The following is a 25,040-nucleotide window of genomic DNA, read 5'->3' on the forward strand; positions in this document are numbered from 1 at the left end:
GTGCGGGGAAATTTGCAAGGGTCTCTCCCAGCCCAATCTCTCACAAGTCCCTCAGTCCTTAGGGACATTCCACGATCATTTTCATGCCCCTTTCTGCCATTCCTCTTCTCAACAAGCCAGCAAGGGACAAGATGAGCTGAAGGTGATCTGCCTTATCTGGAGTATGCTGGGTCTTCTGTTGGACATTTAGTGGGGCTCCCGTGAGGGTAGTGCCCCACTCTCTCCCAGGTTGTTGCTCTCCTAGCCTTCTGTGGTTGGTGGTGAGTCCAGTGGTCACTCATTGTCTGCTTATAGACCACCTGGAGAGCGCAGTCTCCCAGAGACCCAAGTTCTTTCCCAGATTCCCTCAAGACTCCTGTTTGAGGGGGCCAGATAGAAAGGGGAGACTCAGCACAGCCTTGACTTTCAGATGGGTGGACCCCTTCTAAGATGTTAGCAGTGATGCTCCAGTGCTTAGGATCGTGGGTGGGAAGAGAGCCCTGAGGACACTTAGGAGCTGGGTTGGGGGCTATCTGGGTGAGGCCATGCCCAGTTCCTCTCATGGCTGCCTTTTCCAGGGTCTCCATCACCACCTCCTTCCCTCTGATGGTTGAGTGTGTTTGGCTTGTAGAAGTTAGAGCTAGGATGTGGGCCTTGGGGGAGTTGTTTCTCCCTCCATTTTAGTATCTGGTGGATACCAGAAGCCATCAGCTGCCTCAGCAAGGCTGCCTCTGCAAGGACTTTGCTGCTCTGGACCAGGGCTTTAATAGTAGATTAAAGGTACCAGGTGCTTTTCCATCAAGGTACCAGGTACCTTTTCATCATCCCTCCCCCCCTGAGATAGGGTCTCGCTGTGTAGTCAAGGCTGGCCTGAATTGATCTTCCAGCCTTTGCCTTCCAAGTGCTGGTATTACAAGGAGGGAACTTTAAGGACTTATTTTGGGTCATTTGTCTTAAGTTTCTTTTATTTTTGAAATCACTCTTAATCCACTCTGGTCTCAAACTCCTGTGCTCAAGTCGCCATCCTTCCTCAGCCTCTCTCGTACCTGGGCTGACGTGTGTATCTGGCTTTATTTGTCTTGGTGATTATATTGTCCCCTAAGAAATGAAACTGAGTTCCCAACATGCAAGCCTTTTCCCGAGAGATGTGTGCCGTGACCGAGCTGCCTCCATTTCACTAATTGTGTGGGTCAGATGGGGTCCACGCTGTGTCTGTGGATTTGTGCCGATGTGTATGGCCAGACAGCCTGCTGTATGTGTGCCGATTTCGGTGCTGTGTAAGCGAGGGTCCTGGAGTGACGAGGAGGTAACTGCTGGCTCCCAGGATGGGTGGCAGAGTCACCATCTTAGCCCAGGGTCAGTGAATGTGTGGGTTGCTGTCACTGCTCTCTGCATGTGGGTCTGCGTGGGAGGGGGGGTGTTTTGAGAAACCCCGCCCACTTTCCTGCTTCTTTGACAAAACCTGGGTGAGCATTGCTGACGCTGCTTAGAAATCTTGGCAGGCTGTCCCAGTCTCACAAATGGCTCTGTCAACAGGTTGCCCGAGCACCTCCAGTCCCTCGAGTTAGCTCCAGCATTTTGTTCATCCCCTGGCTTGAGTCTGGTAGCATTTTCCCTCTGTGTTTGCTTCCTCTTGCCTGAGATTTTATTTGCTGGGCATTTCCTGTGAGCCCGGCCGTGGGCTCACTTTGCGGAGATGCCGTATTGTGGAGTACCCAACTAATTAACAGCCGCAGGGTGCTGGGGAGGGAGGTCACTGCCCATTGAGGGGTGAAGATGGGCTTCTAGGAGGAAGGGGCAGTACCTAGTGACAGCCCAGGATTGACATGTGTGGTGGGCGGGGGAGTGGGGAGGTGGACTCGGACATGGGAGGCGCCGGAAGCTTTGCTAAGGCTTCCCAGTAGTTTGGGGAGAGGGTCTCTGCACTTGGTAACTCTTGTGTGTGCCCCTGGAGAAATGCCCTAAACCTCCCTGCAAGGGGTGGGGTGTGTGGAGCAGGCTGGGCCAGCTGAGCCCAGGCGGTGCAGGATCTCAATTCTTCATTCCGTAGACTGGGGCTTAAGAGCTCAGACTTCAGGACAGGAAGGCCAGAGTCCAGTTGCATAGCCCCAGGGGGTCTTGGCAACAAAGGGAAGGGCAGGCCGAGGTCCCTCAGTGCTGCCACTGATAGCTACAGCCATGTGGATTTTAGGCAGAAGTCCCTGTTCTGGTGTCCCAGAGGTCCCTACATCCCCTGCTGCCCATGCTCCAGGCAGACCCTTCAGCAGGTGTTTCGCCTCTACAGTCCTGCATTGCCTTTCCCCTCCTTCCCCTACCAGGGAGATACCTAGTCAGCTAGCTCAGCGCCAGCAGGTGTGGGTGTTGCTCCACAGTCAGTGGGGGCCCAGGGCCCTCTAACTGAACCCGACTATGGTATGATTGTTTTTCAGCAGTGACTGTTGCTTTGTCCTGCTGTGATCCTCCGACCCCTAAGGTTTCCTTACCTTATTTAGATACCAGACCAGCTTCTCATTTTCTCTTTTCTGTGGTCATCCCTATTGATCCTGCCTCTCTGTTCCAAACACCAAGGTCATTTTTAATTCTGAGCCTGTCAACTGGCCTGTCTGGGTGCCTAGATGGGATGGACAGATGGCCATCTTATAGCCAGGGTGGGACTGGGGTTGGGGTCTCCTGAATCTTAACCTAGAGTTCCTGTTTGGTTTGGTTTGGATTTTTGAGGCAGCGTCTTGCTCTGTCCTAGGCTGGTTCCATACCTATGGTAAATCTTCCCACTTTAGCCTGTAGAATGCTGGGATTGCAGATGTGAGCCTCTGCACCCGGCCCCAGTGCTGGTATTGTCCTGGAAGATGGAGGCTGGTGCAGAAGACAGTTTGGACCTGACAGGTCAGCGAGTTCCAGGAACCATTCTGAAAGGTGACATGAGATGCTTAGGGTGGTGACGATGGGATTGCGGGGTCAGGCTTGTGGGCTGAGCTGCTGCCTGGCTGAGGACTGCGTTGAGATGTCTGTGCGCGGCCATGACCTTGAAGCATGACTTCTCCGTTTCCCAAAGGATTCTGGGAGATGCCAGACAGTGTGCCCTCCCCATGCCAAGTGGAGGCATCCTCTAACATTCCAGCTGGCAGACGCCTTGGCGAGGAGGCTTGCTGGTGGAATGGACCTGTGTGGTTAATACAGAGTCTGAAAGGATCAACTTACAAATAAAGGGAGATCTACATAGATTCCCTCGAAGCATGTGAGCTGGTGAGGATATCTGTTCTTACTGATTGAGTGTTCATGAGGTCCTCTTGGGTCACCCAGAACTGCAATGTGCTTAATGCACTCTTGTCTTTTGTAGACCAGGCTAGCCTTGAACTCTACATCCATCCTTCTCTGTTTCCTAAGTGCTAGAGGTCTAATTCACTTTTTAAAACTCTTTAAAATTTTATTTTATTGTTTGTTGTGTGTGTTATTATACACATGCATGACAAGCATGCGGAGGTCAAAGGACAACTCTGGGAGTCTTCCTTCCACCATGTGGGTCAAGTTTAATTAAAGAAAAGAAAAGAAAATCCAGGTGTGGTTGTACACACTTTTGATCCCAGCATTCAAGAGACAGCCAGGCAAATCTTTTGTGATTTCAAGGCCGGTCTAGTCCACACTGTAAGTTCCAGGCCAGCTAGGACTACATAGTGACACCTTGTCTCAAAGAAAAAAAGTTAATTATTCACATTTATAGGTTAGTGGATGCATGGAAAAGATTTCCCTCTTAGGGAGACATACCAGCCTATCATCGAGAATATGGCTTTCTTTTGTCATATATTTTTGTATTCTTTGAAAAAATGTAAGTAAATTTGCTTATAATGACAACAACAAATAAACTCATACCTAACTCATAAAAGGGGGGTGGGGTAGAGCTGTATTTTATCCAGAACTCTTGTAATGAAGGGAAAGAGTCTGCAGTGTAGAAGGCTTCGTCCTCAGTAGCGGGGGCAATGGGAAACCAGGCCTGGGAGCATGGCTGGGGGTCAGGAGTGAAAATAACAGAAGCCCAATCCATGAGGCTGAAGCAGGACAATGGCTGAGAGTCTCAGGCCTGCTTAGACTCCAGAGTGAGGGCCCCCCATCTCAAAACAGAGCGTGAAGCTGGACTTCGTAGTGCACACATTCGGGCTGGAGGATCAGGAGTTCAAGGGCATTCTCTGTCTACACAGTGAATTTGAGGGCAGCCTGGGCTTTGTGAAATTGTTGAAAGGCAGGTCCCTCAAAGGAACCTTCAGGCACAGGGCTTTTGCAGAGCTGGTTTAATAGGAGTCCAGATAAAGGCAGGTTGGGATTGAGAGGTCTGCTAACAAAAGAAAATCATACTTGAAAGCTTGTGGGTAGACCATGGAGCGGGGTGGTGATGGCAATGACGCACACCTTTAATCCCAGCACTCAGGATGCAAAGGCAGGCAGATCTCTGAGTTAGAGCCCAGCCTGGTCTACAGAGTGAGTTCTAGGACAGCCAGGGCTACACAGAGAAACCCTGTCTCGAAAAACAATAAACATTAATAATAATATTGGAACAACAACAAAATAAAAAAGAGAGAGAAGCCGGCAGTGGTGGCACACACCTTTAATCCCAGCACTCAGGAGGCAGAGGCAGGCAGTGAATTTGAGGCTACCCTGGTCTACAAGAGCTAGTTCCAGAACAGGCTCCAAAGCTACAGAGAAACTCTGTCTCAAAAACAACAGTAACAACAACAAAAAAGAACCATAAATCAATGCTGTAAAAAAAATTTTAAAAAGGGACCGGAGAGATGGCTCAGAGGTTAAGAGCACTGACTACTCTTCCAGAGGTCCTAAGTTCAATTCCCAGCAACCACATGGTGGCTTACAGCCATCTATAATGAGATCTGGTGCCCTCTTCTGGCATGCAAGCATACATGGAAGGAATGTTGTATACATAATAAATAAATAAATCTTTAAAAAAAAAGAGAGAGAGTTCGGTGGGGAAACATGCATGCAAGACAAGCCTGGTGATCAGGATTTAATCCCCAGGATCCCACAAAAACGACTGTTTGTGTGTGTGTGTGTGTGTGTGAGAGAGAGAGAGAGAGAGAGAGGAAGAGAGAGAGAGAGAAAGAGAGAGAGACACGTGCATGTCTTTAATCCTAGCGGTTGGATAACAGAGGCAGGAAGATCTCTGTGAGTTTGAGGCCAGTCAGGTCTACATAGACTATTTCAAATAAACAAAACAAAATTACAAATAAATAAATGGTGAGAATTTTTTTTTTAAAGACTCGGGGCCAGGTTACTCAGTGTGTGCAGGAAGAAACCCAGATCAAGAAGAGCTGGGTACAGAGGAGCTGCTTGTACTGGACTTGCAGGGACGGCGGACAGTCCAGCTTTGTAGGATTATGGCTGGACCAGGATCGGGGAAAAGCCTTTGAAAATCCCTCTGAAAAGCATCACTGCAGTGAACTACTATCCCCCAAATTGTTCCCTGGGAGTTGAAGACAACTAAAGATTGAGCCGGGGTGGAGGCCACACTCAAGCAGGAAAAAGTGAGCCTTCAGAAGACTCCACTCTAGGAAGGAGTATCTGTAGAATTCTCCAGCTCTGATCCAGGAGCTCCTGAGGAGGTGGGTAACAGCATAGAAGAGAGAGGCAAGGAAAGGAGCATAAAAATTCTCTTCCTGGTCACCTTGCTGCCCTAGGAAGCCAGGGCCTGTTGTTTGGCGATAGTATCAGATCCATCTTGTCTATCTCAGTGCCTTCCCCAGCACTGGCCATGGGTGCCTCTTGGATCTAGCTGTCCTTGTTGGAGACAAGGCTAGAAGGGGTAAGATAGGGAGAGATGAAGAACCCAGTATGGAGGTAAACCAGGGCTCGTCCCTCTGCTGATCAGACCCTTACTTAGGCTCCTAGGGGCAGATGTGCAGGATAAAAAGGAAACTGGGGAGGCAGGCGGCCCCGCCTGCTGGGGGTTAGCATCTCAGATGCTAGCTAAGACTCATTGGCTGCCTGGCTGTCAGCAGCTTTGAGATGCAGACTTTCTCTGTGAACTGGGCAAGGACAGCTGCACATAGTGGGTACCCAGGAAGGATGTGCCCCTTTTCTTAAAGTGGGGGTCACTGTACAATGCTCCATGAATAAGGAGAGCTCTTATGAAGGCCCTGTGGTGTGAGAGCCTACAAAATGCTTATCATCCTTAGGATGCAGGGAAGAGAGTCCCTATGGTCACCATATATATTTGTAGATAGATAGATGGTGGCAGGCACATGTATGACCGTCAGGACAGCCTGTGAGGTGTCTGTTCTCTTCTTCCACCATGTGTCTCCTGGACATCAAACCCCAGTTGTTATGTTTGGCAATAGACACCTTCATTTCCTGAGCTACCTTGATGGTCTCTCTGTAACACCCACTGCAAAGCCAGGAATTGACTGTAGATGCTCCCGCCCGAGTGGTATGGCCCAAGCTCTGCCCCTGATGGCCTTCTCTGCCCCCTGGTCTTCTATAGGTTCTGGTCTTCCTGGAGCTACTGGCTTTACCCATAGCCTAGAGCAAGGGAGGGTCCAGACCTTAACCAGCTTGGCAGCTGGCTTTGCAATGGTTTCTAATAGTTTTATTGCCAGCAACAGTGTGGCGCCTGTTGCTCCTCTCAGAGGCCTGTGGTTCCCAGCCTGGCTGGTGGTGGTGGTCTGAGGCCCTGCCTGGTTCTGGAAGCTCATCTAAAAAGCCCAGTGGGGCTGGGCAGTGCCTCTGTATTTTCTGCTTTCGACACCCTCCCAATAGCCTGGCATCTGAAGCCTGGGCCCCAAGGTGGCAGGTCTAAGCAGCCTTTCAGCTTTCTCTCTGGAGGTCCCTTGCTGCAGATGCACCTCTGAAAAGCCCCCAGGGTGCCATGCATTGGTTACACAGATGAGACCCAAGGGCCGTGCAGCCTCGGGGGGAGATGGGTAACAAATTGTCAGCTGTGGGCAGCTGTAAAACCAACAACAAAATACAGGAAGGGGGCTCACGTCTTTACTGGGCCTAGATAAGGGAAGCCTGTCACAAAGAGGGAATGTCCTGAAGGATTTCTGCCGGATGTGACACCTAAGCTGAGTGGAAGGGCAAGGAACAGTTAGCTAGGTGGGCATTTTCAACCCAATGAGGCTAGAGGGCTGGGCCCAGTCAGGCTGTGGTAAGCTGTGATATTATCCCAAGAGGAGGCTGAGTGTTAGTCTTGGAGCCTTAAGTCCCCAGCGACATCCAAGAAAGGTCATTTTGGGGCACCAAAGAAGAGAAATGCAGGTAGAAAATCAGTGTAGAAATAATTGTAAGGGACAGCAGTGCAGAGGAGGAGGGGGTGTGGTGGGGGGCAGTGGTGACCCCTTTTTTGCTAGCACAGGAGAGCTCATGAGGCCTGTGGGGTGTTGCTTCCTGGGGGGCACTGGAGCTGTGGTTTGAGTTTATTTCCTTAGGAGGGCCTGGGCCTGGGCCAGGCTCGCAGGAGGCGAGAGCCTGCGTCAGAAGGCCCTGAAGGGGGCGTCCGTGGGATGGGTTGCTTTCATCAGAGCTAGGCGGCCCTGCAGATGTGTCAGGGAATCAGTGACTTCACCAGGCTTGTGCCACAGGCGGCAGTGATGCTGGCGTTTGGGGATTTGAACTAGGATGTCTGCTTCTCGGTAATCCCTCACCCCCTACCCCCAGAGATGAGCTGCCAGACCTAGCCCTCCACTCCCAGACTGCTCCATTTTGGGTAAGTACCGCTGAGCACATCCTTGGGCCCGAGTAAAGCTGCCCCTCTCTATCGGGGCCAGGTCTGCCAAAGTAGGAGGGAATAAGTCGAGACCAGCCTTTTTGGTAAGCGAACAGAAAGGATACAAAGAACAGAAAGGCAAAAACTGTCGGAGAGAAAGGTGTCTTTAGCGTTTCACGAGGTAGAATCAAAGGATTGGGGTTAAAGACATGAACCATGTTGGTACTGCTGAACTCAGGCAGAGGCAGTGTGGCAGTGGGCCAAGACCATCAGACTTGGCCCCTGGCAGGTGGATGGGGTTTGACCTTGACTCTGCTACTTCCTTGGCGTGTGTCCTTGAGCGGATCACCAGCCTCTGCCCACCTTGGCGTTGCCACCCGCCGAGTGGGCACACTCTCACTCGTTGTTTGTGTGTTTGCCTTGTACGCGCTCCTTGCTCTAAGCCTGGCTATTTTCTTTCGCTCGTCTTTTAGAAGACTCCTTAGGCAGTTGGCTTCACAGGTGTTTGAGGATTTAAATTCAGCCATGTGTGTTCTTGGTTTGGCACAGAGAGAGCGCGTCTGCACATGCCTGCTTCCCCTTCCGTCTTGTAAGCTGAGCAAGGGCCGACTCGGCACCTCCTACTCCTTGTAACCGTGACAGTCTCTATCAGGTGCCAGTGACTTCCTCGTGTTTAGTTCTTTGCCACCAGCCTGTGTCACCCCAGCACACTTGAGAGGCTACTGAGTGTGGGAACTGAGGGGATCAGAGACAGAGAGAGAGCAGAGGTGGCAGTCATGGGGCTACAGGTGAGCTTGGGGGTGATGAGGTCTGGACTGGGTGGGCTGCCCTTCTTGCAGGACCAGACCCCTGAAGACAGTGGGTCCAGGTTCCCATGGGGCCATTTGACCGTATTGTGACCCTTAGACGTTTGAAGATTCTCGAATCCTTTGGCTTTGGCCAAAGATGGCTTCTCGTCAGGGGTGTGTATATTGATGGTATTGGCCAGAAGGGCCCGGCAAAGCCTCAGACTGTCCGTGGCCAGCAGCCGTGAGGCTGGGTGTGGCTTGCTGTGGATCCTGCTGCAGAACTTGGCAAGGGTCTCAACCCTGGCCTGACCCTGGGGAGGCTGGGCCTCTGTGAACTCAGGGTGTGGAGGTGTAATCACATGAAACATACAGTGTAATTAATCCTGTGTACTCTTAATGATATGCATAATTGTGCTGCATGGTAATTAGGTGTAAATGGTAAGCAGTTCATATAAATGTTTTTGTAATTGGTATTAATTTTACAGAGGCAAACCAAGTTTATGCGGTTTTTCCCCCTTCTTGCACTGTTAGTTTTCTGGTGCAGGCAATTCCCAGCTTTTGGAGGGTTCTATTGCAAACGTTTGTTTCTAGGGCAATGTTTTATATTCTCTTGCAGAACAATATTGTGAACGGTTATGGTCTTCCCAAGCTGGTTTCCAAATGCCTCTTTGGCCCACACAGTAGGTGAAATGTGCAAACGCCCATCTGTGTTGGGGTGGCTTCAGGCCCCCTGTTCCAGGCATCCCCGAGGGTCTGCAGCTCCTGGAGGACCAGTGTGCGTGGGTCACCATGGGAGCTTTCCTGTGTGTGTTCCTGTGCCTGTTTCTGTGTGCTCATCTGTGACTGTGTTTGTGTGACTCTCTGCACCCATCTGGGTGTCTGTCACGTGTGTCTTTCATGTTTGTGCCACACTATCTCTATGCCTGTGTGCCTCTGTATGTGTTTCTCTGTTGGTAGGTATGTGTTTGTGTTTCTGTATGTGAATCTGCTGTATACATCTGTGACTCTGTGGCTCTGTGCATGCTTGTGATGGTGTTTGTGTATCTGTGTTTTGTGTTTGTATGCCTCTCTCTCTCTGTATGTATGCGTGTGTGTGTGTGTGTGTGTGTGTGTGTGCGCGCGCGCATCTGAGTTTTGTGTGTGCTTGGTCTCTGTGTGTGCATTTGTTGGTGTGTATACACCTGGGCCTGTGTGAATAACAGATATTTCTAAGGTCACCCTGGAAGGAAGAGAGTTGTGACCCTGAATCAGGCTACAGCAGACACCTAGGAGTGTGAGCTAGCTGCTCTGAGTGGAACTTAGCGCACAGTGGAGGTCACCTGGCCCTTTATTCTGAGTCACAGAGTAGTTTTTAAGTGACCTTCTGTTGAGTTCCGCCCATACACCAGGCACCACGCTAATCCTGCCATTCGGACGTTCTCATAGCTCAAGGTCGATGTACAAGTTGGGAATTCCCATTCACCCTGCTTCACAGATAGGAAGCTATGCCCCACACCTCTAAACATCAGAGATGCGGGTCTGAGGAGTGGTCTGGTGAACCACTGAAGCGGGGCTTCTGTGAAGGGGCTGAGGGTTCTGGGAAGTGGATTTCCTCCTGCTCTCCTCACCTCTTTCCACTGGAGTGGAGGATAGGCAGACAGAGCAAGGTGCACAGAGAGGTTGTAAGAACTGCTCCTTCTCTGAGGAGGAGTTGGCTCCACCCATCCCTCCCAGGTCCCGACGGCCCTATGGGACCTCCCAGTTCTGACCTAGGAGTGTTCAGCTCCATAGTTATTGGTGTGCTGTGTGGAGAAAGAGGGAAATAGAGCGGGCCTGAGGAAGCTTGGCTGTTTACCTTGTGGTGAAGAGTAGCTGCAGACAAGCCAGTTTCCAAGGGTTACCAGGGGTGGGAGGCCCGCCCCTTCTGGGTTCCTTGTGATTCCTTCACCTGGACATCTGTGGGCAGGAAGACCTGCAAAAACTATGGCAGGCATCAGTTTTGGCCTGGCGTTAGTGGATAGACCCTCAGCTCCATGTGGCCTTTCCATGCCTTGGGGCTCTGCTAAGCAACCCCTAGAGGAAGGATTGGGAGGTTCACTCTAGGCACTGCTGCGCTGCGCTGTGCTGGAGATGTTGCAGCTGCCTGGGAGTGACTTCTTACAGTCTCTCTACTCAAGGGTCACCTAGAACAGGGCAGAGGCCAGCCCCAACTGTGGGCTCTGCTGCTTGTCTGGGAAAGAACAAGACTTGACCCTTGACCTCATATGTTTGGGAAACTAGACACATCTATATACATGTGCAGAGTTGCATGACCACCCACAGACACTGTTAGAGCCCCTAGGTGGTCAGGCAGGGATGAAGGAAGGAGATATGTCAGCCTGAAGGATGGGGTGAGGGGATCTCAGAGGGCTTGGGAGGGGCTCCTCTTTCAGAGGAGAATGCTGTGAACAGACTGGAAACAGGATATCAACTGAGGACATGACCAGGCGTGGAGTGATGGGGGTCAGCTGGGAGAGGTGAGATGAGGTCAGAGCAAGCATCAAAGCGGTATGTAGCCAGCTGTCAGGGTAAGAGCAGATCAGTGAGGTTTTACCGTGTGTGAAAACCCTTGGCACCTCACAGCTGGGGGGGAGTAGCTTTAGCAAGATAGGATTTACGTTCTCCACCACCCGCCCTTGTCAGTGTGCTGTGGGATTGTCTTAAATACCCCCGGGATTGCTCCGCCACCACCGTCAGTCATAAACTTCTCATGGGCCTCAGGTTTGGGTTGAGGGAAGCCTGTGTGGACATTCTGCTGAGACTCAGGAAACAGGACCCGCTCTAGGGACCTGGTTCTCAAGAGCAGAATTTCATCTGTGCATCCAGATGGGCAGGCGGAGAAAAGTACAGACAGACAGACAGACAGAGCCTTGCAGGTGGAGGGCTGTGTGCGGTAAGCCTGGGGGCTGCAGGGAAGAACTGCAATAGTGCAGCCGCAGTAGTGCAGCCACAATAGTGCACCAGTGAAGGCAGGCCTGGCCCCTCACTAGCCCTGGACACAGTGCAAAGGCTGGGGTGGCAGTTCCGAGCACAGATAGTCCTTGAGTTTGTGAACTTCCAGAAGCAGGGGCTCTTGTTCACCCTGGAGCTCAACTCAACAATGGCGTTCCATATGTGATTCCTGAGGAAGAGTGCTTGAACCAGAGAGTGGCTAGCTGGCAGGGTTGTTAATAAGCTCAAAGACATTAAGGAAGGCCAGGTGGTGGTGGCGCACACCTTTAATCACAGCACTCAGGAGGTAGAGGCAGGCGGATCTCTGTGAGTTCAAGGCCAGCCTGGTCTACAAGAGCTAGTTCCAGGACAGGCTCCAAAGCTACAGAGAAACCCTGTCTCGAAAAAAAACAAACACAAACAAACAAACAAAAACAATAAAAAACAAACAAAAAACCTTAAGGAAGGACAAAGCCCTGGAGGACCTGAGTGGCTGTGTCAGACCGGGTCCATCAGGAGACAGAAACCTCATGGTGTTTTGAACAAGGAAAGTTTAATATGAACTATTAGCTATAACAGAGGACTGGGATAATAGGGTTGGTCAGGCAGAGAAAAGAACTGCAGTGAACACAGAAGTAGTGGCTATGAGAACAGCTCCTGCCCTTTTAGTTACCAGAGTACCCGGGAAGAGGCTGCCCCGGGGCTGAGAGCCAGTCCTTAAGAGGGTGTGGCCATGGCTCCCCAGACGGCAGAGAAGTCACTAGTGCCTCGTGAATGAATCTTAGAAGTCTACATTCTGGACTGTTTAGGTCTGAAGGAGACTTCTTCCTCGAGATATGCTGCTTAGCTCTCCAAGGGAATGCTGGGAACTGCTGGCTGCTCTCATACCCGATTGGAGCCAGCGTCTAGAGACGCTGCAACAGGCAAAGCGCTGAGTGCTGGGAGCTTTGGGTTCCTCTGAGAGCTGGATGCCTGAAAGCATCCAGACTGTGATCTGGATGCCGAAGAAGTTCTGTACAATAAAGGAACCGTCAGGACAGCACTCTGGGTCCAGGAAGGTCCGCTTCCTCCTCGAGTGTCTCTCCAGTGCTGCTGTCACCTCCTCCTCCTCCTCTGGTTTTTTTGAGACAGTTTCTCGGTGTAGTGTTGGCTGTTGTAGAATCCACTCTGTAGACCATGCTGGCCTCGAACTCAGATCCCCTACCTCTGCCTCCCTGAGTGCTGGGATTAAAGGCTGCCGGGCTTGCCGGTGTCTTTCCTAAGTTTTACGTTGTGCAGCCAGCAAAGGAGAAATATTTAAAGGGCTTGTACATATTTTCGCAGAGAAGGCAATGAAGGGTGCTGGCACCTGGTAGCGCTTAGTCCTTTGGTTACATAGCTTCCATGTGCACCTTTCCTACCCCTCTGTGCTCCTGCACAGCAGTGGAGTGACTGAGCATCTCTCTACCTGTCCAGACTTACCCTTGCAAAGTCCTGATGCTGGCTAATCATGGTGGCACAGACCTGTGATCTCAGCATTTGAGAGGTAGAGGCTGAAGATTAGAATTCAAGGTCAGGGACTGGAGAGATGGCTCAGCAGTTGAGAACACCTGTTGCTCTTCCAGACGACCTGAGTTTGGGTCTTAGCACCCACATCAGGTGGCTCACAATTGCCTGCCTGTAGCTCACGCTATAGAGAATACACAAAAGTCCTGGTTTCTGTGTTTGTTCACAGACCACATTTGCGATCTGGTTTCCTCCTGTTAAACAGTAGCCTGGAGACCCGCAGCCGACCTGCTTCGTTAGTGACCCAAGCCTTCATTGTTCACGAAGGAGCCAAATCCTCTGCTACCCTTACTTGGGAGCATGGAAATTCTAGGATCCACCAGAGGATCTCCCTAATTCTAGTCTCGTCTTCCTGGGGTCCTGTACATCAACGGTGCCTACTAATGGGACCAGTCCCCCCAGACATTGTAACAACTCTTTCCAGACAGTTGAGTCAATGGCCCCAGAGGCCCCAAGCACCAGGCAGATGTCTCACCTTCTTACCGACCCATTTTTAGGCCTCCTGGTGAAAACTTTCTTTTGGGGATTGTGTCTCCAGTGAGATGGAAGGTATGGGGAGGGGAGCAGGAAGGAGCCAGATGAAGGGAGCTGGAGAAGAGAGGCTAGAGGCTCTGAGTTGGCAACTATGAGAGCAATACACGGCTGTGGTTCAGGAGCCACCTCGAAGAGGGTGGGAGCTGCCACAGAACTCATCAGGGACCACATGCTGAATCTCCCATGGATCTTCAAGCTTGGTTACCCATAGTCCTTACTTAGTCCATGGGAAGCCCATTTGGTTGCTACCAACATAGCCTAAGGAGAGGGTCTTTTGTGCCCCACACTCCACAAGAGGAGCTCTTTTATGGAAGTCTGTGGTGGCTCCTGTTGACTCCTGAGAACAATTCCAGCTCTTTCACAGCATCTATTTTTGGGCATAAACCTTTTATTCTCTCTGCTTCAGGGGCTGTGTCATGGTAACCATTAGCGCAAGCAAAGGAGTCTATGATTCAGATCCATCCCTCCCCTGTGCTGCCATAGTGGCGGGAGGTGTAGCATGCTCGTGAATGCTTCTTCCGATGGTGGAGCTCTGGTTTCTGGGGGGTGTGAGATCCTTTCATGCTGACTCCTGAGTCAGCCGGGCTCTGCAGTGAGGACAGGCTGGCAGGACTGCTGGCCCGTCACCAGAGGCTTTCGGTATTCTGTGGGCAGCTGGTGGGCTGTGCAAGTGACACTTCTGAAGGCGGAAGCGAATGGGACAGTGATGTCATCTCACCCAAAAGTAGAACCAAGACCTCCTCCTGTCCCTTCTACCCAGCCTCAGCCTTGTGACCCAGAGAGGCTTTGGTAGGAGGTGGGGGAAGCCCTGCTGCCCCACTCGCTTTCTGCTTGGACCACCTTTGTGGATGATGGGGCAATGAGGGTGGGGAACAAGCCCACCACTCGCAGGGGTCTCCCCAACCTCGTTCCCAGTTCAAACAGGAAGCGACAGTGTGGCCATTATGCAGGGGCTGGGGTCTTTCAGGGTCATTAGTGGTGCCTTTGACACTGGGGTCTATACTTAGTGTGCAGTGCTGGGTGCAGCCCTGCTTCAAGGGCTATGGAGTTGGCTGGACCTGGATCCATGATCCTGGACGGTCACCCGCTGCGGTCCTTAGCATTCTCCGTTCTTTCTTAAAAACATAGATAACAACAGAACTCACTTCTTAGACTCCTTATAAGGACTGACTGGAACAATTAACACACCCTCAAGCACAGTGCTTGTCGAGTGGCAGGCACTCAGCGAAGAGCTGAGTAGATAAATGAGCTCCTCCGTCGGGCAAAGCACTACATTAGGTTACGGTTGCATCCCACCCACGCCAGCCCGCAAACTGAACCAGGAGTAAGATAGGCTGGAAACTGCTTCCTGACCTATCTGTGCCCAAAGTGAATATAGCTGGAAACGTCCTGAGCTCATTACGAGAGACGGCATTGGACAGGGTAGCCTTTGCGCCTTGGTCCTCTTACTGTAATCTTGGGGCAGTTTAAGAGCCTTCCCAGACTTCATTTTCCTCATCTGGGAAATGGGGATAAAAATAGTTCCCACTCCAGATGGTGGGGTGCTGTGTGAGCGTTAATGAAATGTTGACATCGTAAAGCTCTCGTCGCAAGCATGGTGTGGCGTGGCGTAGGAGCTTAGGAAGCACAGCTTCTGGTTGAGCGACGTCCACTTGTGGGCACTCCAGGGATTTTGAGAAAGGAGAGAAATCTGTGGGTGGATGAGTCAGACTCTAATAATTGTGAAGATTTATCGATGTTTCCTTAGTGCCAGGCTCTCGAGGAAGCATTTTCAGTTCATCACTTTTTCAGTCTTTCCTCAGTTTTGTGAGGCGACTCCTGTTGTTCCCTCCATTTGCAATTGAGGAACCTGAGGTCAACCCGATTCAAAGAAAAAAAGTCAAGGTTTGGACCAGCCTGGCATCCTGGAGGGCTTCCCAGAGCGTGAGACCAGCTTGAGTCAGGCTATGGAAGTTCTCTCACCTCAGGTGGGCCTGTGCATTGCCCACACTGCTGTAACTTTTGGTTCCGGCTCCATTCATTGACTCTTTGTTCTGGGTCCTGCTCACCTCCTGTGGCCTCAGACTAACTGGCAACCCCCTGACTCACTTTTGGCTCTTCTCATCTTTCTGTAGCATCAGTTTAAAAAAAGTTCAGGTAAAGCCTCTGATTGGCTCTGTCGGGTCACATGTTCACTCACACCACAGGGGGTCTGGAGGAGGGGGAATACAAGCACAATCAAAACCTTCAGAAATCTCCAGAAGACTGGAGGTGGGGAGGGAGGGACTTCGGTGCTCTGACTTTGGGCTGTTTGGGTAGAACAGGGATTCAGGTCTGTGGGTGCCGTCGGGTTATTTTGGTTGAGTGATACACAGGCCCTCGCTGAAGTGGGAGCGAAGGCGGAGCTGGGACCTAAGGCATCATCAGTTCTGAGCTGTTGAGGAGGCTGAGCCTGGAGAGGAAGGTGGAGATGGTGTTGGGGACAGTGGGTGAAGCCAGCTTGAGGCCCCAGAAGGAGACTGGATTGTGGGGCTTTGATCTGACGTGTGACTGATGAGGAAAGCTGTGGTTGGGATGTATTCAGCACTGACACCCCCATTTTTGGAGTGATGAAAATGAGGTGATATCATGGGCTGGACTGGGAGTTTGTACATGTAGAGGACTGGATACTTCATGAGGGACAGGGTGCGTGCTGGGAGGAAGGTGATGGAGCTGCGAGGGTGGTTGCTCTGTGGGCTGTGCTGATTTCACCCAACAACAGAAGGGGAATGACCGTAGCTCCGCTCCTATTTCTGGAGGACAGACAGCGGCCACGCACCGCCATTGGCCGCGGTGGAGAGATAGCGGTCACGCACCGCCATTGGCTGCGATAAAGTTTGCCTTTTTCTCCAGTCCTGGTCTCTCCTGGTAAGTCATCTTTCCTATCAGTAGTACATACAGAGGTCTAGGGAGCAGGAGAATACCAAAGATGACGGCCCTTGTCTACTCCTCCGCCTTCTCAGAGGCAGCCACTATGGATCCTTTTAGATGTGTCCAGCAATCTTACTTTATGTTCCCGTAGCTCCTGCTTCTGCACATATGAACACTTTTTGATCCCTCTATATAGATATTTTTCATTGATTTTTCTCCTTAATAGATTCTCTTTTGAAGCATTACATTTATTTGTGTGTGTGGACGGGGATGCACACACCCTGGCATGTGTGTAGAGGTCATCTCGCAGGGGTCAGTGCTCTCCCTCCACTACGGTATTAGACTCAGGTCGTCCGGCTTGGTGGCAAGCACCTTTATCCCCTGACCCACCTGAAGTAGTTTCTGTAGTAGGCTTATATTATATTATTATATTGTACAATACCCTTCCAGCACCCATTTAGTGATGTCTATTGAGCTTACGTTCACATGTGATGTCTGCTTCTAACAGGCATGATAAAAAAGACCATGTTCTCATTCCCTGAACCTATGGATATGTTACCTCACATCATCAAAGGGACTTGGCAGATGTGATTAAAGACTTTGAAATGGAGAGATTATCCTGGATTATCTGAATCCATCATTGTAACCGCGAGGGTCCTTAGAAATGAAAGATGAAGGCAGGAGCAGAGTGTCAGTAACACGACAAGAGGGACTGATGACCAGGGATAGCTTTGGAGAGGGAAGGGACTGTGAGCCGAGGGGAGGAGTCAACCTCCAGAAGCTGGTACAGTGGGAAGTGGATTCTCTGTCCTAGGGTCTGTAGGAAGGAAAGCGGAACTGCTGGCACCTTGGCCTTAGCTTTAGGAGAACCACTATGACTTCTAATGCTCAGGCTAACATAAGAAATCTGTTCTTTTAAGTAACTAGTTTTGTGTTACTTAAAGTGTTGTGCAGTATGTGTGTGTTTGTAGACACCTTTGTTAGACAAACATAATATTTGTGTTACTATGTCAATGTGACTTATTCACAGCTGAGCCTAGTTTAGTTTCTTTTTCATTTTTCCCTGTACTTAGTAGTTGCCTTGTTTTTCATTTGCCTTGTTTTCTTTTCCTTCTTTTTTCTTTCCTTCCTCCACCCCTCTTTCCCCTTCCTTCCTTCCTTCCTTCCTTCCTTCCTTCCTTCCTTCCTTCCTTCCTTTCTTTCTTTCTTTCTTTTTTTCTTTGAGACAGGATTTCTCTGTGTAGCCTTAGCTATTGGAACTCACTCTGTAGCCCAGGCTGGCCTCAAACTCAGAGCCCCACCCGCCTCTGCCTCCCTGTGCTGATATTAAAGGCGGGCCTTGTTTCCTTTGTGCCCATTGCTGATTTCTTCTACTCCTCACCTGATAACCATCAGCTTGATTTTGCAGAGAGACAGTAGCCTCTGTCTTCTTTTGAGATCTGTACTCACTCACCCCGGGTCGGGTCCGCTGTTCTCTAGGCGGGTGGCTGTGATGGCTGACACGTGGTGCTCCTTTGCGGTGACCCTTGGCACTCTCCCCACCTGTTGGTGGTGACTTTTTGTGCTTTCCTCTTGCTCAGCTCGTCTGCCTGGTTGGAGCACGTTCTCTAGGACCGGGGACTCCGTACCTGGGTCCGGCTGTGGATTAGGACTAGAGGGTGTCTCTACCACTGGTCGGGTCCAGCGGCAGGTGGCAGCGCCTGGCAGGCCTGCGTCTTGAGTCGGGGTGTTTCTGTGTAGTTCCTGTAGCTTCACAAAGAGCCCTTGCCCTTGTCTCATGTGCTGGTTCCCTGCATTCTAGACATTTTCCCAGCTTCCTTCCAATAGAGTGTGAGACCTGGTGTGGCCGAAAGTGTCTTTATTCCAGTCCGACACTTAAACGATGAAGTGACAGAGTGAAACCCCTCCCGGGAGAGGTGAAGTTTGTTTCTTTCCCTTTGTTCCCCCAGGCAGTATCTTACCATGCAGACTTGACTGACCTGAAATTTGCTATATTGACCAGGCTGTCCTTAAACTCATAGCAAGCCTCCTGTCTCAGCCTCCCAAGTAGCTAGGATGACAGTTATGCACAAGCATGTTCACCTTTTTTTTTTTAATGAACCACTTCTATTAAATGATGAATAATTTTCTACACACAGTTTGGGTGCACATTGTCAGATATTTTGGCAAGTGGGTGCATGTCTGTGTGTGTGTTCCATGTTCCTAGGTGCATGTATGTGTGTGCAAGCGTGCACATGTGTGTGTATGTGGAACACTGCCTGACCAGCAAGCTTCTGGTAGTTCTCTCCACCTCCACCTTCTGGACAGGAGTGTGCTGGGATTACAGACAAGTGTGTTCCTGCACCTGCCCAGCTTTTACGTGGATCTGAACTCCCTGATATGCCTCTCCAACCAGCACCCCACCCAAAGAGCCCCTCTGCTGCCTGCATTGTGGCCGTTCAGTACTCTGGGTAACGTGCTCATCAGGTCAGGCATTGGCGTAGCCGTCACCTCAGGCATCACCCATGCTTTGTGTTACGAACAGTCAGACTCCTCGTGGCTCTCCCATGACGCAGAGCCTGGAAGTTCCTCCTCGTGAAGCTGGGTGATGGCTCAGCAGCTGGGAGTGCTTGCTGCTCTTGCAGAGGCTCTGAGTTCTGTTTCTGGCACCCACCCATATTTGCCCTGGGACAGCACCCTCCTCTGGCCTCTGAGGGAGCCCACACATGTGACATATACAATACACATTAAAGAAACTTTTTAAAAAAGTTACTTGTATCTAACTGCACCCCAGTACTCACTAACCATCTTTTCTCATCCTCTCACACGCCTCTTCCCTCCTCTGGTAACTGCTACCCTGTCCTTTATTCTGTGAGACTAACATAAAACAGCTTTCTCCTCTTTCCTGAGGCAGGGTCTCATAGTAGCTCCGGTGGGCTCAGAACTTGCTATGTAGTCCAGACTGTCCATAAACTCACAGAGATCCGCCTGTCTCTGCCTCCCAAATGCTGGGATTAAAGGCGTGTGCCACCCTGACTAGCCAAACTTTCACATGTAAATAATGCCCTGTGGCATGCCTGATTCCTTTTTCTTTCTTTATGTCTTCTTTCCTTCTTTTATTTCCCCCTTCTTTCTTTTTCCCCCAAAATTGAGTTTCTCTGTGTGACAGTCCTGGCTGTCTGGGAACTCTCTTTGTAGACCAAGCTGACCTTGAACTCAGAGTTCTGCCTCCCAAGTGCTGGGATTAAAGATGTGTGTCACCACTGCCCAGTGATTTATTTCTTAGTCTAAGGTGCTCCCAGCCCTCCCATGTGGCTGCAAATGGCAGTTCCATTGTTTTGTAACTGAACAATACTGACCAGCCATACATCCCATCTTTTTTTCATTTGGTCACCCGTTGATTGATTCTCTATTACAAACAGCACCTCAGTAAATATGGGAGTACAGATGTCTCTTTGACATCTTTCATCTCTTTTGGATATGTGAGGTTATGATAGGGGGCTAGTGATATCCTGGATCATATGATAAATCATTTCATCTCTAGTCAGCCACTGAGTTTTGTATTTCTACTACCATGATTTTGTATTGCTAGAAGTTTTTTTTAAAGATGCATTTATTTTTTTTAGCAGTATGTATGTATGTGTGTCTATGTGTGTATGTATATACAAGGAAGCCAGAGGTGCCACATTCCCAGAAACTAGGGTTACAGGTGGTTGCAAGCCAGTGATGTGACTGCTGTATAGGTGGGGTTTTCTGTCCTGCCAGCCTGCTCACAAATAATCACACAGAGACTTATTATTAATTATAAATACTTTGCCGATAGCTTAGGCTTGTTACTAGCTAGCTCTTTCAACTTAAATTAACTGTATTTCTTATCTACGCTCTAACACATGAAAGTACAGCATGTTCATCTCCTGCTTCCTCTGCATCTGGCTGGCAACTCCACCCTTTTCCCAGCCTCTCTTTTCATCCGCAGGTCTTGCCTGACTTCTGCCTGTCTAGTTATTGGCCCTTTGGTCCTTTATTAAACCAAGAGAGCAACAGATAGTCACAATGTACGAAAGCTTGTTGCACGGAGTGCTGGGAGCTGAACCCTGTCCTCGTTAAGAGCAGTGGGCTCTCTTGAGCTGTGCATCTCTCCAGACCCTAGAAGTGCTTTCTGTTCTCTAACTTTTCTTTTTCAGTAGCATCACCTTTTTGTTTTGTGGCTACAGGACATCTTTTCTGTTTTGCCATGTTCATGTTGCCGACTTTGTGTTTTGTTCCACACGGTTTGATGTTCTTTATTCTGGTCCCTATCTTCCAAGTCAAACGCTTTCCTGACACATCTATTGGCCTTTGGTTGACCTTTCTAGATTAAGAGCAGGGGTTGCAGGAGGCAAAAGCAGGCAGAGCTCTGTGAGTTATAAGTTAGCCTCGTCTATACAGCCAGTTCCAATCCAGCCAGGGCTACACAGTGAGACCCTTTCTCTCAATAAACAAGTGATGAACAGGGGACTGGCCAGGTGTCACGGTTTATGCCTGAAATCACCACTCACATTGTAGAAGCAGAAAAATCTTTAGTCTGAGGATATCCTAGACTGCACAGAAAGGTCCAGGCCAGCTTGGGCACTATAATAAGATCCTGTCTCAAAAATAAAACAAACAAAAAAACTAAAATAGACAACCGCAACCAACTAACCTAGAGAAGTTGTTTGGAAGCTTGGCCTGAAGGCTTATCAGCTCTCAGATCCACACTGGTGGACACCCACTGTGGTGCTCACACTGGTGGACAGACAGACAGTCCTGGCCCCTTTGTGCTCACACTGGTGGACCAGACCGGCAGTCCCGGCCTCATTATGGTGCTGATGTAAGTGTTGCATCCTTAGGCCTTTGCTCTAGAGGAGATCTAGGCCTGGCTGCCACTGTTTTCCAGTCCAGTGGAGGATGAGCTTAAGAACTCTCATCAGCATTTCCCAGTCTTGAAATTTTGTTGGTAATGTCTTTTCTCCTGTTCGGACTGTTCTTGTCATTTCACATCTTCCTTTAAAAGAGAAGATCTGTCTGGAGGTTGAAGAAGGTGGTAAAATGTGGAGGCTAGTTGGAATTACAGCTCTCCCTAGGCATGGTGGCACACACCTGTAATCTCAGCGCCTGGTGGTGGAGGCAGGAGGATCAGAAGCTCAAGTTCTCAGCTGTGTAGAAAGCTTGTGGGCAGCCTGAGCTGCCAGAAAACAAAATGGCAACAACGAAAGCTTCTGTCAGGGCAGTTCAGTTAGTGGGGTCCTTGGCATGTACCACAGAGACCAGCCAGCCATGGTAGACAGACTGATAAATCCCAGCACATGGAAAGTGGAGGCAGGAGGATCAGGGGTTCAAGGATGAGCGTTTCCTTGCTAAAGACTGACTTATTTGTGTGTGCGCGTGTGTGCGCATTTATGCATGCATGTGTGCACACCAGTGCCTGTGGAGGCCAGAAGAGGATGTCAGATCTGAGAGTTACAGGCTGTTTTGAGGCACCTGGTATGGGTGCTGGGAACCAGGGTCCTCTGGAAGAGCAACAAGTACACTAACCACCGAGCAGTCTCCTCAGCCCTAAGGATGAACACTTTTATGGTGTTGTTACACACACATTCTTCAGGGTCTCTATGGACATGAAGAATTATTGAGGAGAAGAGAAAAGTTGCTGGTGGTGATGGCTGAGCTCATGGTGAGGATTCCTGTTGGGCAGCCTTGGCCTGAATGAGGAGGACGCCGTAGGTGCTGGGGGCTGCCAGAGACTGGGGGGAAGGCTTTGTGCCTGCTACTAGCTTGAGACAGTGGCCCAGGAGCTCACTGCCCCTGTAGCCAGGGTAACTTAAGAGAAGAATGTGGCTCTCCGGAGCAGGTGGGCAGTGCTGTGTGCAGGCTTGGGACCTCGACCACTAAGTGGGGCCTTGCCTGGTCCCATGCTGATGATTTCAGAAGTTCAAATAATGCTGAGGGATTTTGAGATCTCCAGAGAAACACGAAGGGACCCAGGATCACTGTTTTCTGTGATGACCTTTCTTGAAGCTCGCTTGTCAGGGATGTGGGTGGCCCGAGAGACATTTCCTTCCTTTCCCGTTCCTGCGTGACTGCCCTTGTGGTTGGTGCCCTCTGCTGTTCTGCTTTTCCTGCCCACTCCCTCCCTTCCCCCTCTGGGGTCAGGGACTCCTCTCCCAGAACCCTAGTTCAGGTTCTCCTGTGTCTCTCTGGACCATGGCTCAGACTAATTCCCATTGCTTGCTTTGTGCCTGGTCTGTGTCCTTTGTGGGGCACTTGAAGGTATCTCTCTAGTCTGCTGGCAGCTCTCCTCCTGTTGCCTGTGAGGCCCCAACAGCCGGGCAGGTGGGAGCCAGATGACATCCTGGGACTCAGCTAACCCAGTCAGGACCTTATCTGCTGGCTCTGGGGCCAAGATTCTTTCCCACTGACCCCCTCGGTGCTATCAACCATTTTTCAAGGCTTTGATGTGTGTGAATGGAATGGACTATGATCACGAGGGGAAGCTGGGATTTGGGAGGACTCATTGACCAATGGCAGCAGGAAAATCTCTTGAAGTACAGGGTTGGATCTGTTTTCCTTTTATGCTGTGGAGAGCATTTTCTGTAGGCTTGGGGATAAGGGGGGCTTAGCTTCCAAGAGCACTCAGTCCCTCAGGGTTTGGTCATGAGATCTGGCTCGCACCTCAGACATAGCCCAACTGTTTGAGCCTTAGACTTAACAGTAAACTAAGAAAGTGTTTGGAGTTTTCCAAGTGAGGTATGGTGTCACGGTGTGGAGCCACTCTCTTCACTGCCAGCCACTCTCTCAGGTATTTGGGCAGCCAACCTTCACAGAACCCAGTACCTAGCCAAGCTTAGTGCTATATGGATAAAATGCCGCCTACCTGGAGCCTGCCTAGCTAGGGTGCTGTTGTTGGGCATAGCCTCTTCTTGGTTTTTAACCTCTGAGGCCTTTTCTCTTCTGGCTCTGAAATGGCCCCTTCCCACTCCAGCTTCCTCCCACCACTGCTAGTGCAGAGCCCAAACTGGGGCACCCACCTCCCAAGCGGTCACATCCATAGGGAGGAAACAAGTCCCCTGGGAAACCCAAGCCTGGGCAGTCTCCCGCTCCTGGTTTTCCAGGGAGCCCTAGCAGAGGGGGCTGGGAGGAAAGGCCCAACAGGGAGGGGAGCTGGGAAGCAGAACAGGGAACTGGAAGGGGAAGGGTGTGGGTGGGCTCCGATCCAGCCTACCTCCTACACTCCCACTGCTGCCAATCCCCTCCCGGGCAGGCACACACTCAAGGCAGGGGCTTGGCGCTGTCTCTTGGGTGGGGGGAGCAGGAACCGCTGTGTGTGTCTCAGAGTGAAGGGGGTTGATTTGTCGCAGTAACACAGCCACCCTGAGCTGTGGCCTGAGGCTCAGGCTTTGTTATTTCACTGGCTTGCGGCCCACACCTGGAGGAGGAAGAAAAGCCCCTAAAATACAGCTGAGTGTGTATTTGGAAGGGCTCGAGCCCACCAGTTCTGAGGCAAATGGGGCCAGAGAGGGCTTGCAGAGAGCGCTTGCATGTCTTTCAGTGAGGCTAGGGCCTTGTCCTCACCCCTCGTACCCAGAGTCCAGCAAACCTATATCCCAGCTCAGCCTGGGTTAGGCCCTCAGCTTTGTTAGTGGGGTGCTGGTCCTGGGCAGGCTGAGCAAAGTGACATTCATTTCACTACATCCTGTGGCTGTTGCTCACTTCCTCCTCCACTCGAGGAGCGGTGTGGGGGTGGGGGTGGGGGTCGGGTGAGGACAGATTAGAAGGAAAATGTAGCTGGGCTAGGGGCCTCTGGTGACTGGGGTTTCCCAGGGACTGGCTGGGGTAGGAGGGAGAGTTGCGGAAATGTTCAGAGGGAAGAAAAACAGAGAAGGGAGGAGCAGGAGGCTTCTGGAAGTCCCAAAAGTGGCACACACTACACGTTTGAGTTTCTGAAAGGGATTGTCATAGTCTCCAGGCCCTCAGAGGAGGTGGAGTCTGCCTCAGTTTCTCACGCTCTGACGTGCTGGCGAAACTGAGAGAAGAGAGGTCAGAGGCCCGGCTGGCCCTGGGCTGGAGTTCTGGGAGGGACCCGACTGTGCCCTGCTGATGAGCTTCTCTTCTCCACAGGCAGAGCCACCTGAAGGCCAGCACAGAGGCAGCAACTCTCCTGGGGACTTGACATCAGGATCTATGTTTAAGTTTTAGCTCTTGCTTACAAAGACCACAAAAACTCCATCTCTGAAGCCCAGCAGATCCACAGAACCCTCGAAGCCCCAGCCTGCCTCCTACTGCCCAGCTGCCAGCAATGCCCTCCAGCGGCCCCGGGGACACCAGCAGCTCCGCTCTGGAGCGGGAGGATGATAGAAAGGTGAGCAGCCCACTTGGCTCTTTAGGGGACCCTGTGGCTGGTGTCCAGGGAGGGAGAGGGACCTGTCCCCACACAACGAGAGGTTAAATTCTGAGGTGAGATGGGGCTCTGAACCCGGGTAGTCCTGGTTCTAGGACCACTATTACCACGGTGGTCTTTGAGCACAGACTCAAGCTCTCGGCGGTGTCTCATTGAGGGTTCATCCGTGTAGGGGAGTCGAATTCTTTTTGGATCTGCCCTGTACTGTATAATGTCAGATAAGCCATTGTACCTCTGTGTTGGATCTGCCTGTTTC

The 25,040-nt window shown here is 50.9% G+C and overlaps 1 protein-coding gene across 3 annotated transcripts in view; it reads left to right on the forward strand.

Moving 5' to 3' along the window:
- Positions 1 to 25,040, forward strand: part of Dnmt3a (DNA methyltransferase 3 alpha) — a 108,205-nt gene that overhangs the window by 3,787 nt on the left and 79,378 nt on the right. For all 3 annotated transcript variants that reach the window (XM_048436632.3, XM_085691197.2, XM_085691196.2), the window contains exon 2: positions 24,505 to 24,745. In XM_048436632.3, coding sequence (XP_048292589.1) covers positions 24,683 to 24,745 — 63 coding nt within the window. In that variant the 5' untranslated portion in view covers positions 24,505 to 24,682. The remainder of the gene's footprint in view (positions 1 to 24,504; positions 24,746 to 25,040) is intronic.

Source organism: Myodes glareolus, chromosome 6 (genome assembly GCF_982192425.1).
Source record: "Myodes glareolus chromosome 6, mMyoGla1.1, whole genome shotgun sequence".
NCBI classification, from domain to species: Eukaryota; Metazoa; Chordata; class Mammalia; order Rodentia; family Cricetidae; genus Myodes; species Myodes glareolus.